Source organism: Pituophis catenifer, unplaced genomic scaffold (assembly GCF_029215685.1).
Source record: "Pituophis catenifer annectens isolate HBS135680 unplaced genomic scaffold, rPitCat1.0.hap2 SCAF_1, whole genome shotgun sequence".
NCBI lineage: Eukaryota > Metazoa > Chordata > Lepidosauria > Squamata > Colubridae > Pituophis > Pituophis catenifer.
Window position 1 is genome coordinate 335,923,425 of NW_027256881.1, and position 17,364 is coordinate 335,940,788.

At 42.6% G+C, this 17,364-nt stretch overlaps 1 protein-coding gene across 1 annotated transcript in view; it reads left to right on the forward strand.

The window, feature by feature from the left end:
- The window catches only part of IZUMO4 (IZUMO family member 4), a 30,577-nt gene that overhangs the window by 10,948 nt on the left and 2,265 nt on the right, over nt 1-17,364 (forward strand). The window contains exons 5-10 of the mRNA XM_070931802.1: nt 144-219; nt 1,933-1,980; nt 6,350-6,364; nt 10,095-10,142; nt 11,632-11,649; nt 16,773-16,795. Of these exons, the coding sequence (XP_070787903.1) occupies nt 144-219; nt 1,933-1,980; nt 6,350-6,364; nt 10,095-10,142; nt 11,632-11,649; nt 16,773-16,795 (228 nt within the window). The remainder of the gene's footprint in view (nt 1-143; nt 220-1,932; nt 1,981-6,349; nt 6,365-10,094; nt 10,143-11,631; nt 11,650-16,772; nt 16,796-17,364) is intronic.

Genomic DNA, 17,364 nt, shown 5'->3' on the forward strand with positions numbered 1-17,364 from the left:
AAACTTTTATTGAGCATAGTGTGTGTGCATGTATGTGTGTGTCTGCGTGCAAATATAAAATATATAATATAATATAAAATATATAAAATATTAAATCTTTTCTTTGGTGACTAATTAATTTGCCCTGTTTCTTCTTTTTTCAGGCTTAAACCACTATGAAGCTATCTCCTGTCAGACATGCAATGCAACCAAACCAACTTGCTTTGGCTATAACTGCAGGTACGGATCATTTTTCCTTCCTTCCTTCCTTCCTTCCTTCCTTCCTTCCTTCCTTCCTTCCTTCCTTCCTTCCTCCGTCCCTCCCTCCCTCCCTCCCTCCTAATTATTGAGAAGTTTGAACTTTGGGGCTGGCAAATATAGTCCTTATTATAAACAATAATAAATAATATACAGTGAGAAAAATGGCATACTGTATGTGGACTAATATATTGTATATTTTGTGTAATCTGTTCTATTTTGGCCCAAAATTTGGTATGGCATGTACCAGTTCTGCTTCTCCCTAGTGTCAAGGCTCACCCAGCTACGGAAGATTGAGAAAACAAGAATAATGATTGTTTCTTGCCACGTGGGCTAAGTTGCTGCTTATAAAATAAGCTTGAAACTCTCTCGCCTTTTATTTCTTGTTTATTTAGCCCAGCGTTTTTCAAACTCAGCAACTTTAAAGTGCGTGGACTTCAACTCCCAGAATTCCCCAGCCAGAATTCTGGGAGTTGAAGGTCCACACACCTTAAAATTATCCAGGTTAAAAAAACAGTGATTTAGATCCAGTCCCTCTTTGATTACTTTCCCTGTCTTCCCACAACTTCCATGCTATCAACATAAAGATTCCAACAGGCATCATCTTATCTTAGTCATGATTAGGTTCTGGCTTTTTTGATGCAATGGTGATATAAACAAACCTTACAAGTGGGTAAGTCTTCCTAAGGCAGCTTTTGGGCAGTTGTGCAGCTCAACAAACCAAGGATGAAATTGTCTACAAATAAGGTAGACAGGAAGGAAACTATTGAAGATAATCATGAAATGGTGTGAAAACACACAAACAAAGAGTTTGGGGGAATGACTCAAGTGACAAGGGCTTTAGTTGGCTTGTGTGCTATGCTGATTCAATGTGCTTGCAGGAGTCTGTTGATGGTGTCTAAGATATTCTTGATGTAATGTAATTACATCAATGTAATTCTTGTGTTGGTTGTGCTGTACTGGGCTGAGTGGACAGGGACTTTTTGACAAAGTTGCATGGATAATACTATGAGTGAGTTGGATGGCCATATAAATTTTCTTAATAAATAAACCAATTAAGTGGTTAATATACGATTAGGCTTTTACTTGTGTTTCCCTGAAAATAAGTATTATTTTTGTTTCGACCCCAAAATAAGGTCTTATTTTCGGGGGATGTCTTACCCGCTTACTTTAGGACCACTGCAGCCATGCTTCCCATGCCCTGACACCTGTTGCCCACTGCCCGACCACGCAGGAGGCTGCGTGGCACATTGTGCCATTGCGCGCATGAGTGGCAGCACCGGTGCAAGGAGCCATGTTGCATCCTGTCACAAGCAGTGGCAACGACGCAATGTGCTACATGGTGTCTGGCCATGAGCATCTGCAAACGACTGCAGAAGAAGTTGGGCAATGGCACGAGAGGTGTCAAGGCATGGGAGGCCTGGCTACAGCAGTCCTCATGTAAGCAGGTGTGGGGTGCATGGGGCAGCTCCATCCCCCCACCCCCGCCTACACCTCATCCCACCTCGTACAACCAGATGGTGGGCAGGGCTTAACTAGGGCTTATTTTGGGGGTAGGGTTTATATTAGGCACAGATGTGAAAATCGGACTAGGGCTTGTTTTCAGGGTAGGTCGTATATATGGAGAAACATGGTATATGTCCTTGTGATGTCCTTCTCGCTTACATTTCCACGTCTTGTGTTCCTTTTCTGCAGCTCCTCAGACAAATGGAAAGATGCCTTGAATGAACTCTATGACTATGTGTAAGTCTCATTGTACTATGTTCTGGTCACAAAATAAAACCTTGAAGGTTGAAGGCCACAAAGAACCTAGAGCAGCCATGGCCAAAAGAAAGGATAGAAATGGCCCGTCCAGGTGAGACCATAACATCTAGCAGCATCTCTTTGGATTGTCTGCAGTATTTCAAGGTCTCGGTTACCACCTGCAAATAGATCCTTTTGATTAGAGCTATCAGGGATTGAACTCCTATTTCCTTTGTATTCATTTATTAATGATTGAACTTTTATCCCATCCTTATTTTGGGAGCTCAAAGCCTCACAGGAGATCGGTTGACATGAGTGATCATCATATAACTCTCCAAACTACTAGTTTAGCTAACCAGATTTAGCCTAGGCCCTAGGGCAGGGATATCAAACTCAAGGCCTGTGGGCTGGATCTGGCCCATGCAGTGCTTTGATCTGGGCCGTGGGGCCACCCTGGAAACAGCAAAGGACCGACCTGCGGTGCCTCTGCAAGTGAAAACAGAGCTCGGGAGGGCCGCAGGTGGCCCTCCCGAGCTCCGTTTTTCACTAGCAGAGGGTTGCAAGAAGCCGTTGCAATTTGGGACTTGGGAGCCTGTTTTCACTGGCAGAGCACTCAGGCCACCATAGGCGCCCCCGACACGAGTGACATCGAGCTCGCTAAACCCACCCTGGCCACGCCCCCCACCCCCCCCGAGGTCAAACACAACCCTGATGCGGTCCTCAATGGAATCGAGTTTGACACCCCTGCCCTAGGGGATTATTCAGGTCTCCCCCTTGGTTGGGTGACCAAGAGAACTGTTGAGTAAATCATGTTTAGAGTAGCCTGCCATGCAAAGACTATGGTTTGTCAAAATCATGCAGTGATGTCTATGGATCAACCAAAAGCACAACAAGCTCTGTGTGTATAGAAGTTCCTGGTTTTTCATTTTTGAATGAGGGGAGGTGGGCACATGACAAGAATCAGCTTGATATAGTGGTTAAGGTGCTGGACTACAAACCAAGAGATTGTGAGTTCTAATCTTCCTATAGTATGAAGTAGATGTATATCCTCAGGTCAGTTAATCAAACCAGGCTGATGGTTTGGGGGAAAATAGGAGGCAAGAGCATTATGTATACTGCCCTTGAAATATAAATATATATGCATTAATTAAAATTAATTTTAATATTTAAATCTAATTATAATTAATTTAATTTAATAAAATAAAAAATAAAAATCATATTATACATGGGGACAGAATTCAGTATTATCATTCAGATAGATAGATAGATAGATAGATAGATAGATAGATAGATAGGCTAGAAGGAAAAAACACACATAAACCCTACGAAGAAGTAAGAAAATAGATACTATACCTTTACAGGGAGGATACATAAGATGTGGGTGTGGCTTACTGATGAAAGCAAACGAGCTGGAAATAGATCTATATAAGTCTCTCACCTGGCAGGAAAAACTTGCTGGCTGCCAGAAAAGAAAAAAGCCCAGAATCAAGTGGATGTGATTCTACTGAGCTAGGGCTGCAGAAAAACCTTGGTTACGTAGGAGAAACCTGGCTAGAAGGAAAAAACATAGATAGATAGATAGATAGATAGATAGATAGATAGATAGATAGATGGATGTATTTCTCTTTAGCCAGGTTCTTCCTACGTAAACCAAGATTTTTATGTAGCCCTAATTCAGTGAAATCACAATCCACTAGTTTCTAGGCTTTTTTTCTGGCAGCCAGCAAGCTTTTCGATGGCTTCCATGATAGAGAAATAGAGAAACACCCCAATAACATGAATAAACGCGACAATACCTCCCGCCTACCGGACATCTGGAAACTAGCCCTAGTCAACAGAAGAGTCCCAGCCATGAAGATTAACACCGGACCCAAGATAACATATGACACCACCACCAATCGTCTTCACCAGATTCAAACCCAAACCCATTCCATAGACGAAATACAACCACCATCCAGAAGCCAGACCACGGCGGCATCACCAGCTGCTGCACCCCCGTCCGATCCCCACACAAAGCAAACTGACACATGCCATGAACACATGGCAAGACCTCAAACTCGGAGCCAAACCAAAGCCCGGGATGTGGCATCACAGCCATCTGCTCAGGACATTACATCAAAAAACTCAGGATATCACAACACTAGAACTCAGGATGTTAACACACAGCCCATTACCCGGGTCGTTAAAACACAAAAGACTAATGGGCACACATCAAGGACCTCCCCCACACAGGATGTTACAAAACAGCTGACTAATCTGCAAACATCAACTCCATCAACCAATCAAGATGTTACAACACAGGCGACCAACCCGCTCACAGCAACAAAGCAGCACCCCACACCTCCCCAACAGTATTTATACAGAGACGGCAGCTCCGATCACCCTTTCCTCGCACAAGCACGAAGCCGAAGACACCAGCCTGAAGATGACGAGTGGGACCTTGTCGAAATGTCGCCAAGATACTCTCAATCTTACCTGGGAAAAGACCCGAATACACCAAAACTTGCATACCTCTTTTATATATTAGCCATACCCTTACTTGGATTTGAACTTGGGCTGCCTACATATTAGGCAGTTGTATTAACCTCTTAGCCACAGAGGATATTCCTTTATCAGCAAATATAAATTTGGTATAAAATGGTTTGTCGTGAATGAAACTGCTTGAGGGCTCCCAGATTGGAGCTGAAAGGCGAAAGGGAAGCAGTAAGCTCCCTCCCATATTGGGGTAGACCAGGTACTTCAATAGAAACACACACACACACACACACACACACACACACACACACACATATTTTTTTATCAACAAGAATAAAATGCAAAACAGAAAAACAGATATCCAACATCACCAACAAAAAGAAAGAAAGAAAGAAAGAAAGAAAGAAAGAAAGAAAGAAAGAAAGAAAGAAAGAAAGAAAAAGAAAAAAATTGTGTACAAGAAAGGAAAGAAAATGACCCAAACATCAAATAAATTTTAACATTAGACATATAGATTCCACCCCTGCTGGATGCTGAAACAAAATAAAATAAAGAAAAATAAAAAAAACTGATAAATTCTTCTCCCCTTTACATAACGGGTCTACAACTAGTTATAAGCCTTTCGCAAAAAAGGAATATATAAATTGTAAATTTAGTTGAAATTACTAAAAACTGCTTAAATTTGTGAACCGGCCAATACTCTGTTCAGAAAAAAATACATTGTATGTTTGTCTGTGTGTTTGTGTAAAAAAAAAAAAAAAAAAAAAAAACTTTCATTAGTTATAAGCCTTTCGGATTCGGTATTATCTCATTGTCCCTTAGAATTGGGCTTCTTTTAATTTAAATGTATTTAACCTAGCGTTTGTACTTTTCCTGCCTCAGCATGGAATACACTGTAAGAACGTACTGTACTGTTCTTACATTTCTCAAAACTGGAATGGAAACAATGGATGACATTTATTTAAATAATATCATTTACTGCATTTGTGAGCCAGTTTTCCCCCGCTCCTGCATTAATGTGTGGGGTGCAGATTAAATTAGCACCACAAGACCTAGGCTTGTCATGAGGACCATCTCCTTGATTTTAATGATGCTTCTCATGGGTGACATAATTTGAATGCTTTCCCATAGAGAGCAACCATAAAATAGTACATTTAAAATGCATTATGAAAAAAATAGAGACGCTAATACAGGCATTCCTCCACTTACGACCACAACTGAGCCTAGAATTTATGTTGCTAAGTGAAAAAAATTTTAAGTGAGTTTTGCCCCATTTTACAACTTTTCTTGCCAAATTTGTTAGGTGAATCATTGCAGTTGTTAAATTAGTAACACGGTTGTTAAGTGAGTCTGGTTTCCCCATTGAATTTACTTGTCAGAAGGTCGCAAAAGATGATCACGTGACTCCAGGACTTATGACTGCAACCGTCATAAATACGAACCGGTTGTCAAGCATCCCAATGAAAATCACGTGACCCTGGAGATGCTGCAATGGTCATAAGTGTGAAAAATGGTCATTAAGTCACTTTTTTCAATGGCGGCGTTGTAAACTTTGAACGGTCACTAAATGAATTGTTGTAAATCAAGGACTACCTGCAATCAATTCGAAATTTCTGCAGGTGCACTTTAATTAAAGTTGTTTTGGGGTACTTGCCCTGTCTGGCAAGAATTATGATTCTTGTTAACTTGAAGAAGTACGTATATGTGTACATGTATTTAATTCTAAAAGAGAAACAAGGAACTGATAGCACACCTAACCAGGCAGGCAGAAGATCAGATTTTGCACCTACCATTCTATGCAAATTTAGCCATTTTTCAATGTTTGAGCAAATTAGAAACAAGATGCAGTAACATTTCTCACTTATATGCCTTTTTCTTTTCTTTTTTTTTCCAGGAAGGGCTTGAACAAGTAAGTTGAGAATTATCTTCCAATGAGTGTAAGACAGGGGTGAAATGTAAAATTTGTTACTACCGGTTCTGTGGGCGTGGCTTGGTGGGGGTGGGGGTATAATGTGACTAGGTGGGCGTGGCCAACTTTTTTTTTTAACTTTTAAAAGCATTTTTTTCTATAACCTCTTCCCCCGAAGAGGTCGTAAAAAAATGCTTTTAAAAGGCTCTGACGATCCCAGCTGAGTTGCCTGATCGTCAGAGGCTTTTGTTTTCTTTTAAAAGCATTTTTTTTTGCTTTTAAAAGAAAAAAAAAAGCCTCTGACGATCAGGCAACTCAGCTGGGATTGTCGGAGCCTTTTAAAAGCATTTTTTTTTTACAAAAAAATGCTTTTAAAAGGCTCCGACGATCCCAGCTGAGCCCCGCGACATCAGAGGCTTTTTTTTTTTTTTACTTTTAAAAGCATTTTTTCCACCGAAGAAAAAATCCTTTCAAAAGTTAAAAAAAAAAGCCTCTGATGATCACGGGGCTCATCTGGGCATGGGGTGGGCAGGGATTTTTTGCTACCGGTTCTCCGAACCACCCGCCGCCATCGCTACCGGATTGGGCGATCCGGTCCAAACCGGGGGCATTTCAGCCCTGTGTGAAACTCAAGGCCTAGGAGCCAGATCTGGCCCGCAAAGGTACTTAGATCTGGCGCACCCTGGAAACTGCGAAGGACCGGCCCGTGGTGCCTCTGCCAATGAAAATGGAGCTTGGGAAGGCTGTGGGCAGCCCTCCCAAGCTCTGTTTTCACTGGCAGAGAGTTGCAGTAGCTGCCATAGCTGAAAACAGAGCTCGGGAGCCTGTTTTCGCTGACAAAGCGCTCGGGCCACCACGGGTGCCACCGACACGAGTGTTGTTGAGCTGGCCACACCCACCCCGGCCCTCTGAGGTCAAACACAACCCTGATGCGTCCCTCAATGAAATCGAGCTTGACACCCCTGGTTTAGGCTTTTAATTAAATGGAGAATTTGATTTTTATCCAAATTTATTTGGCAAACATCTGCAAAACACGTTGCTTGCTGAAGAGTCTTCTTTAGAAAATTTAGACAAGACAGTGGAGGATGGGTGGAGGACAGTGGTGAGTTTCAAATTTTTTTACTACTGATTCTGTGAGTGTGGCTTGGTGGGCGTGGCTTGGTGGGCATGGCAGGAGAAGGTTACTGTAAACTCCCCATTTCCTTCCGATCAGCTGGGACTTGGGAGGCAGAGAATAGATGGGGGTGAGGCCAGTCAGAATTTTTACTACTGGTTCTCTGAACTACTCAAAATTTCTGCTACCGGTTCTCCAGAACTGGTCAGAATCTGCTGAAACCCACCTCTGGTGGAGGAGGTGTTTCGCAGTTGGAACTGGACACTTGGCAGTAAACCACCAATTAACCTTTGTCAGTTGCCTTGGCAGCTGGTTAACAGACATACCTTGGCTAAATTAGATCCCTTAGTGCAGACAAAAACAAATCCTCAGACATAGAAACAATTGGATTCAGAAACTTATATAGTTTTTTTCCATCCCAACTTGGCGTTTTTCAAACTTGGCAACTTTTAAGATGTGCGGGCTTCGATTCCCAGCTGCTTAACTTAATGTTGCCAAGTTTGAAAAACACTGGGTGTCTTTGTTTGAAATGAATGGATGCTTGGATGTGTATAGAATGGAGAGAAAAGAAAGAAAGATATTATTAACCTTGGAAGTAAGTAATCCTACTGGATTAGAATGCTCTTCAGAGATAGCTTTCCTGGGATTTCTTAGATCTACTTGGGGTATCTTTGGAGATTATTTGTAACGGTACAGAATGCAGCCGCGTGCTTGGGAAATAACAGAGAGATATTGCATGAGAGATACAATTCAAGGTGCTGATAAGACCACAACTTAACAACCAATAAGAAGTCCCGTTGCTAAACAAAGGGGTTGTTAAGTAAGTTGCACCCAATTTTATGACCTGTTTTGCCACAGTTGCAAATCACTGCAGTGGTTAAGTGAATGACCTGGTCATTAAGCAAATCTGGCTTCCCTCATTGACTTGTAGCTGTCTGGGAAGGTCATAAATGGTGATCAGATGACCCTGGGATGCTGGAACCGTCGTAAATATCTGCCAGTTGCCAAGTGCCCAAATTTTGATCACATGACTGTGGGGAATGCTGCGATGGTCATAAATGTGAGGACCTGTTGTAAGTCACTGTTTTCATTGCCATAACTTTGAATGGTCGCTAAATACATTATTGTAGGTTGAGGACTACCTGTAAAACATTTTCATTTCGGGTCCTCTGTTCATTTCCTTGGAACAGAATATTTCCATCCTGTCTTACAGGTAGTCCTCGACTTATGATAACAATTGAGACCAAAATTTCTGCTGTTAAGTGGGTTTTGCCCCATTTTACCGCCTTTCTTGCCCCGGTTGTTAAGTGAATCACTGCAGTTGATAAATTAGTAATCTGGTTGTTAAGTGAACCTGTCTTCCCCATTGACTTTGCTGGCCAGAAGTTCACAAAAGGGGAGGTCACATGACCTTGCCCCACAGCAACGGTCATAAATATGAACCAGTTGCCAAAGCATCTGAATTTTGATCACATGATCATGGGGAGTCTGCAAAGGTTGTAAGTGTGAAAAATGGCTGTAAGTCACTTGTTTGAGTGCCGTTGTAAAGTTGAACGGTCACTAAATGAATCGTTGTAAGTCAAGGACTACCTGCATTGGATTCAGGAAGGTGTGACTGTGATTCAGTTTCCCCTGATAGCTTTCAGGACAGGAATGTGAGAGAAACTTTGTCTTTGACTGTCTCCTTGGCCCTCTGGAAATTCCCTTCTGCCTGAGCTAGGATGGACCTCCCTTGCAGTCTTGTCGGAAGCTATTTTCCATCAAGTCGTAATGATCAAGATTGAAGGTGATGATTATATTTAAAATTTAATATGCTTCTGGTGGATTCATTGCTTACTGAGGGAGGAGAATATTTGTAGGTCAGGGTTGAACTGTGGGGTGCTTGCAGTGGTGGTATTCAGCTGTTTCTTGTTGTGATCCACCCGCAGCCTGCGGAGCTGGCAGCAGAGTCGGACAGTGATGAGGCTGAGGAAGAACATGGGGCCAGGGCCATCGAGGAGTGATGTGCGGACTTTGGAGCCTCCAGAGGCTGACAGTAGAGAGGCAGAGGAACAGGAGGAGCCTGTTCCTAGTGCATGTATGAGAAGAGCTGCCAGAAGGCAGGAGCAGATAAAGCAGAGAGGACCACTCAGGAGTAAGGCCAAGAGATGATTGGCCCCTCCCATAAGGCTTAAAAGACCAGCAACGGCTCTTGGCCTCTTTGCTGGAAAACAACATTGAGAGAATTGCTTCTTGTTTCACTGTATTCATTTCTTGTCGGCGTCTTCTGCTTCTGAACTTTTGCCAAGAGAAGCCTTTGGCAGTTTGCCTAATTATCCCAAGGTCAGGTGATAAACTGTGGAATGGTGTTTTGAAGAATTTGCTTTAATTTAGTTTGGACTACGCTGAGAATGAGTTAATTCTCAGCTGTTCTAATAAAATGTGTTTGTTTTCGAACTGTTTGTATTTAATGCTACCTACTTGGGCCTGGGTCACAACAGTTCTATCCGGTTCGGGAGAACTGGTAACAGCAGCTGCGGGAGGCTCCGCCCACCCTCTCTGATTGGGTGACATAGAAACAGGGTGAAATAAGCCAGAGAACCTCTTGTGACGTCATCTGATGGTTTATATCCACAGGGAACCAGAGGTGTGGGCGTCGGCCCTAAGACAGGTCCCTACGTTTAGGTAAGTGTCTGTTTCTTTGGAAGCCATGGGGGAAACGGAGAGTTTTGCTCTGCAAAAAAAGCTCTTGGTACAGTCAGGGAGAAAAGGGAGGGGGAGCACTAAGCCCCTTGCCCAGAGGATTCTGGGACCACAAGGATGAGGTGTTGAATAGATATTGCAAAAGCTCAGGGGTGGGCTTCAAAAATTTTAGCAAGGGGTTCTCTGCCCAGTTGCTGGGTAGGCGTGGCCATGGTGGGCGTGGCCTAGTTGGCCTCCTGCATCACGGCGGGGGGGCGTTTTTTCCCTCCCTGGGCTCCGGAGGCTTTCCTTGAGTCTCTGGGAGGGCGAAAATGGCCTCCCCAGGCTTCAGAGGCCCTCTGGAGCCTTCCCAAACTTCTGGTAGGCCCGTTTTTCACCCTCCCCAAGCCTTTACATGCACCCTGCACTTACCTGCATCCAAAACGGGCCATATGGGGACTTCTGGGAGGGGCGGGATGGGTGGGGCCAGCCAGGAGTAGGATTTGGGGATTCTCCGAACTCCCAAATGCACAGAATCTTCGTGCACACATGCACAGGGGGGTCAGGCATGCATGCACGGGGTGCAGGGAGGAGCGCAGGGGGTGTGATGCCCCCCCACGCCCGCATTGGTCTTAGTAGGCCTCCCTGCAGCCTCCTGGGCCCAAAAACGGGTCGCGGGGGGGGCATGCTACACCCCCTGCGCTCCCCCCTGCACCCCGCGCATGCATGCGTGACCCCACTGTGCATGTGCGCGCAACCCCCACATGCACACGCACGCCTCTCCTGCATGCGCCCCACCCCCCTGTGCATCCCAAAAATCAGCTGGCCAGCAGGAGGTGTGCCCATGCATGCATGGTGGAGCTCTTCTTGGGTGACGGCTCGCATGCCTCCAGCTGTAGCATGCGTGCCATAGGTTCACCATCCCGGATCTAGGATGACCTCTTAAAGGTTCTTAAAATTAAAGGATTAGGGAAACTTACTCTTTCTTTCAGGTAAATGCAGTTGTTAAGTGAATCACTGCAGTTCTGAAGTTAGTAACACGTTTGTTAAGTGAGTCTGGTTTCCCCATTGACTTTGCTTGTCAGGTCACAAAAGTTGATCACATGACCCCGGGACACTGCAACCATCATAAAAATAGGAGCCAGTTGCCTAATTTTGATCATGTGACTGTGGGGATGCTGCAATAGTTGTAAGTGTGAAAAACGGCCGTAAGTCATTTTTTTCCCAGTGCCATTGTAACTTTGAATGGTCACTAAACGAACTGTTGTAAATTGAGGACTACCTGTACAGATTTTAAAAAATCGTAATTAGGGAACCTGCTAAGCAGAAATGAGATCAGTAAATAGTTGACTCATCCACAAGAAGCCAAAGATACCAAAACAACAGCAACAAAATCAACCACCACCCATGGATTCAAAATAGGAGCTGAACTGATATCTCTTTAATGACTAAAATAATTTCTTATCATTATGTTTCTCTGTTTGTCTTTCAGTCATTGTACCGCCGAAAGGTAAGGAGTGATAGCAAGGAAGAATGTCTAGGGCTAAAGGGGATTGGGTTTGTTTCTTAGTTCACGCATTTCTTAAGTGATTAGCAGAAATAAAAACAAAATCTAGTTATAGCTTACTCAAGCAAGGAAGCCAAAATTGTATAGCATCCATCTCTCTCTCTCTCTCTCTCTCTCTCTCTCTCTCTCTCTCTCTCTCTCATCTATCTATCTATCTATCTATCTATCTATCTATCTATCTATCATCTATCTATCTATCTATCTATCTATCTATCTATCTACCTATCTATCTATCATCTATCTATCTATCTATCTATCTATCTATCTATCTATCTATCATTTATCTATCTATCTATCTATCTATCTATCATCTATCTATCTATCTATCTATCATCTATCTATCTATCTATCTATCTATCTATCATCTATCATCTATCATCTATCATCTATCATCTATCATCTATCTATCTATCTATCTATCATCTATCTATCTATCTATCTATCTATCTATCTATCTATCTATCTATCTATCATCTATCTATCTATCTCTCTATAATCTATCTATCATCTATCTATCTATCTATCTATCTATCTATCTATCTATCTATCTATCTATCTATCATCTATCTATCTATCTATCTATCTATCTATCTATCTATCTATCTCTGCCCATTTAAGACAACTGACTCTTTGATATATGGCGTCCTTAGTGCTTTCTGAGCTTGGTGGTTTTCTTGCAGATGTTTCATTACCCACTTAGGTAACATCATCAGTGCCAGCAGTGCTGTTTGATATGTGCTGTTTTCCTTTATTTATTTATTTTTTATTGTAAGCCACCCAGGGTTGATGCGGAGGCAAGCAGCCTTGAAAGTGAAAAATAATAAGACAAAATAAGTCATTTGGTAGAAAGTATGTGACCCTGCCTCTCGTCCAATCAGATTCTTGTTCCATGTTTTATGTGCCCAATCAAATCATGTCCTAGTGGGGATAGGCAACCTGGGGTCACATGGACTCCTGAAAACCACGTTGCTGAAATTCCGATGCTGAATATTGGCGGAGTGATTTTCAAATAAAAACAAAAACGGTGGCTGCAGGAATGAATGCAAAACCCCCTTAAATAAAACAGCTGGTTGGGAGGGTGACTTGATATACATACCACAAGTATCCACTGGAAGACATGAGGCTGTCACAGGTATTTTGATTTGCTTTTAATTGGTGCAAAGAATGGAATTTGGGTCAGGCTAGGATTGATGCACATGACATTCAGTTCAGTAGTGGGTTTCAATTTCGGCTGCTACCGATTCACTCGTGGGTGCGCACACGCTTATGGGCGTATGTGCAGCTTCTGCATATGCGCAGAGATGTCCGGGCGGGTGGGTGGAGCCTCACCACCGCCGCTACCGGTTCAACCGATCTGGGGTGAACCGGTAGCAACCAGGGGTGAAATGTAAAATTTGTTACTACCGGTTCTGTGGGCGTGTCTTGGTGGGGCGGGGGGAAATGTGACTAGGTGGGTCCGCAGGATTTAAAATTATGAACTTAGTGATCCCTGAGGTCCGAAAGGTTGGTGACCCCTGGACTAGAAGATCTCAAGCTCCCTTCCAACTCTGTTATTTTATGACCTCAGTTTGCCCATTCCTAATGCAGTCCTGGCATCTGGTGGCCAAAAACCAGGCAGAATCAAGTACAGGTATTTGTACACCTATAACCGGAACCGAGCCCACAGTTTTGGTGGTAAATCGTGATAGTCATAAAGTAGGCCATGACGTGATCATGCCCAATTTTACCTTTTTTGCAGCGGTCTTTAAACCAGCACTGCAGTTGTTAAGTGAACCCATTGTTCGCTATGGGGCATTTTTTCCCAAGAAACCAGAAGTAAACCCTGGTTTCTTGCAAAAACGTCATAAATCGTGGTCACGGGATGCTGCAAACAGCTGTAAATTCAGATTGGGTGCCAAATGCCCCACATGTGACCAGATGACCATGGAGGGGACGGACGTCAGAACTTCAAATCTGGGTCATAGTAGCTTTTTCAGGATCCATCATAACTTCAAATGGTTGTTAAAGCAATTGGCCGTAAATTGAGAAATATCTGTGCAAACCCAAAACTGGATTTAAACTTAATCAGAACATATCCAATAAAGGAGAATATTAGTAGCTCAGGTTGACCATGGGGTCCTTGGTGCTCTCTGAGCTTGGTTGTTTTCTTGTAGATGCTTCACTATCCTGTAGGAAGAAATATCCTTCTGGGTTCAGCTCCAAGTGGGGAAAAAGACACTGGAAACATGGAGATTGCTTGGAAAGATGGTTTAATGGTGGACAGGATCACATGGTTTGAGTTCCTGAACAGAAAAGGGCCAAGATGCAGTGAGTCCCCGGGTTTTATGCCCTCTCTGGCTTTGAACTTCCTGGGGCCCAGAAAGAGTATCCTGATTGGTTGTCAGACTCCCAGGGGGTGGGGGGTCTTAGCTAGCCTTGCTGGCTGATGTAATCTTCCCAGGTGCCATGTGGTGAGTTTCTGTTGCTACATGGGTCCTATTGTGTTAGTTTCTGTTGCTAGATGGGTCCTATTGTGTTGCAGATGATGGTCCTTTGACAAAGATTGAGTTTCTGCTCTGGCCCATTGACAAAGGGTGGGGGCAGGAAGATGGGAGCTGCTGCTTCGTCTTTAAAACATGCTTTTCCATTTCTCATCCAGGGAAACATAATAGTCTGCCTTTTTAATATTTCCCAAAATATTTCATTCTTCTAGGAAAGGGGTGGGTGCTAACTTCCTACAACCCAAACTAGGTAAATGCTAGCACAGTGAAACGTTTGCAAGAAAACAAACTCCCTGAGCTTGCTTATTTTCTTGCAGTGATGATGTTGTTATCTAGTTAGGGTTATAAAACGCCTGCAAGAAAGCAAGCAAGCTCAGAGAGCACCAACGACCCCTCATTTCAACCCTGAGCTACAAATATTCTCCTTTATTGGTACAATTAAGTTCAGAGAGTACCAAGGACCCTTAATCTGAACGTAAGTTAAGCAACCATTCGCTCCATAATGTGAATACGATTTCTCCTCATGGCTTTCGTAATTGTCCTGTTTTGTCCCATGAATCATTACAACTGAGAGACAACTTTGGGAAAGTTCTGGCAGCTGCACCCGGAGATTTGAAAAAGGCAGAATTGCTTTTTTATTTTATTTATTTTTTAGTTTGTCAAACACGTACAAGATAACAGGTACAAGAATAAACATGGACAAGAACATAGGAAATGAGTACAAATAAATGGGGACAGTAGGACAGGGACGATAGGCACCAGAGGTGGGTTTCAGCAGGTTCTGACCAGTTCTGGAGAACCGGTAGTGGAAATTCTGAGTAGTTCGGAGAACAGGTAGTAAAAATTCTGACTGGCCCTGCCCCCATCTATTCTCTGCCTCCCGAGTCCCAGCTGATCAGGAGGAAATGGGGATTTTGCAGTATCCTTCCCCTGGATTGGAGAGGGAATGGAGATTTTACAGTATCCTTCTCCTGCTACGCCCACCAAGCCATGCCACGTTGACAGGCAGGACGTTGTAGCAAACAATTTTGTGTACTATGCTTAGGTCAGACCGTAGGCGGTGTTTTTCTACAAACGTTGGCCACAGCGGGTTTTTTTATTATTCTTATTGGTTTTACCACAACAACACAACACAACACAACATACAAAACACAAACACGTGTTTCTTTTTACATATCAGTTTCGTTCTTCTTACTTTCTACTTCCTCTTACTTTCTACTATATACATTCCCCATTTTTCCCATCCTTTATTATCATTATCTTTATTGTCCCTTTATTTTTAATTTTCTTCATTTACAATATTTTGCATATTTCTCACCTTCTTCTCTCCATCATTTATTCACATTTACTTTCCCTAATCTCAAGACAATCATACCATTTAGTCCATACTTGATAATATTCTGTATCTTCCTTTTCTTTTATTTCTTTCGTTAATTTATCCATCTCCGTACAGTCCAGGATTTTCTTAATTATTTCTTCCTCTGTTGGGATCTTTTCACTTTTCCAGAACTGGTCCGCAGCATTTTGAGAGTTTTTTTTTTGACTGCACAGCCTAATTGTGAGCTGTGCATACTGCTTTAATGTGATATGTTTAGGATTTGGTGGGTCACATGAACCCAGAAAATTCTAGCATGTAACCAGAAGAAATTCAAGAGGCCCTTTGTTGAAAGCCAGGATGTAACAAACTCCTTCAGCAAAGGCTCTTTGTAAAGACAAAAATGTGACGATATTTTAGAATAAGGGGTAGACATTTCCCCCCCCCCCAATTACTTGTCTAGGACAACAGGAAATTCCAGAATAAATGGATAAGTTTTCTAATTGGAGAGACATTAAAAACTGGGGATCAGAGCCGCTTTTCAATTTGTGGATAAACCCATTTGGAGTTAGGAGGAGGTCAAAAGGAGAAAAGGTTTGCTGACGATCCCTGTTCAGAGTAAAAAAATAAATAAATAAAATGAAGGAATTGCAGAGAGAACCACGAAGATACCTCGACATTGGTTGAGCGGAGCTCTGTATGGGACAGGGAGGTGAGGAGCCTAGCTGGTTGCTCTGGAAACATTGCAAATGTCTTACATTCTGTACTTAGGTACTTCAGCATCATTTGGATCAATAGCCCATTAAAGACTGTAATCTAAGACAATGTTTTTCAACCTTGGCAGCTTGAAGATGGGTGGACTTCAACTCCCAGAATTCCCCAGCCAGCTTGCTGGGGAATTCTGGGAGTTGAAGTCCACACATCTGCAAGCTGCCAAGGTTGAGAAATACCGATCTAGGACATTTTTTCCTCATTGCTGAGGGCAAACAAGAACCACTATTAGGGATGCCTGCAGGATATAGTCCAAAAAGTCAAAAAGACAATGGTGTGATCAAGACACTGTGAGTTATGTGCAATCACACCATCTTCTATGACCATAACCCTCTGGAGGACATCTTCCCATTTTTTTTTTTGCTTTTGAGATATTCAATGAATAGGATTCTGCTGCAGGTGGTTCTTGATTCAGAAAATATCCTTCTTTGAAGTTTGCATTTACCCTTCTTCAAACTTCCTCTAATACACTATTAACTTTAATTTCCTCCTTTTTATAGCCCGGACACACTGAATTTTACAAGTAAGTTTCAAGAGCATGAAGATTTAATTCCTACAAAGAATGAGTTCAAGAGGTCCAGAGATCCATTTGTAATTTGTTAAACAATGTAGTTTTTCCTACAAATAGGGGAGGGGTTTTCTTCAACCCCACCCAAAACTAACTCCAATGTGATGCAACTGTTCATCAACTTATACAGATATTTGAGATCACACCCTGCTAAATTATGATTTGCTTAACTGTGGCTTGAGTAAAACGCAATAGCCGAGTTTACAAATTCAGCTGATCCAAAATCCAAACCACATAATTGCAGGTGAAATGTATCCCTTTATCAATGCCTGATCTTATTTTATATAGGAAGAACTTCTAAGTATTATCTTTAGCAAGGCAGTTTTTGGGAAAGCTGTTTCAAACCAGATTGCTGATTCTTAAGTAAGCAGGGTTATGTTATTTTAGGCAGTGCTATTACTTACTTTAAGCTACTTTACTGGATTACTTTCATTTGATTGGCTACATTTGCAAATCTTTACTAATGAGGATCCAAGTCCTAGGAAGGATGTTTTAGGAAGGATACGGAGAAGCTGGATCTTCTT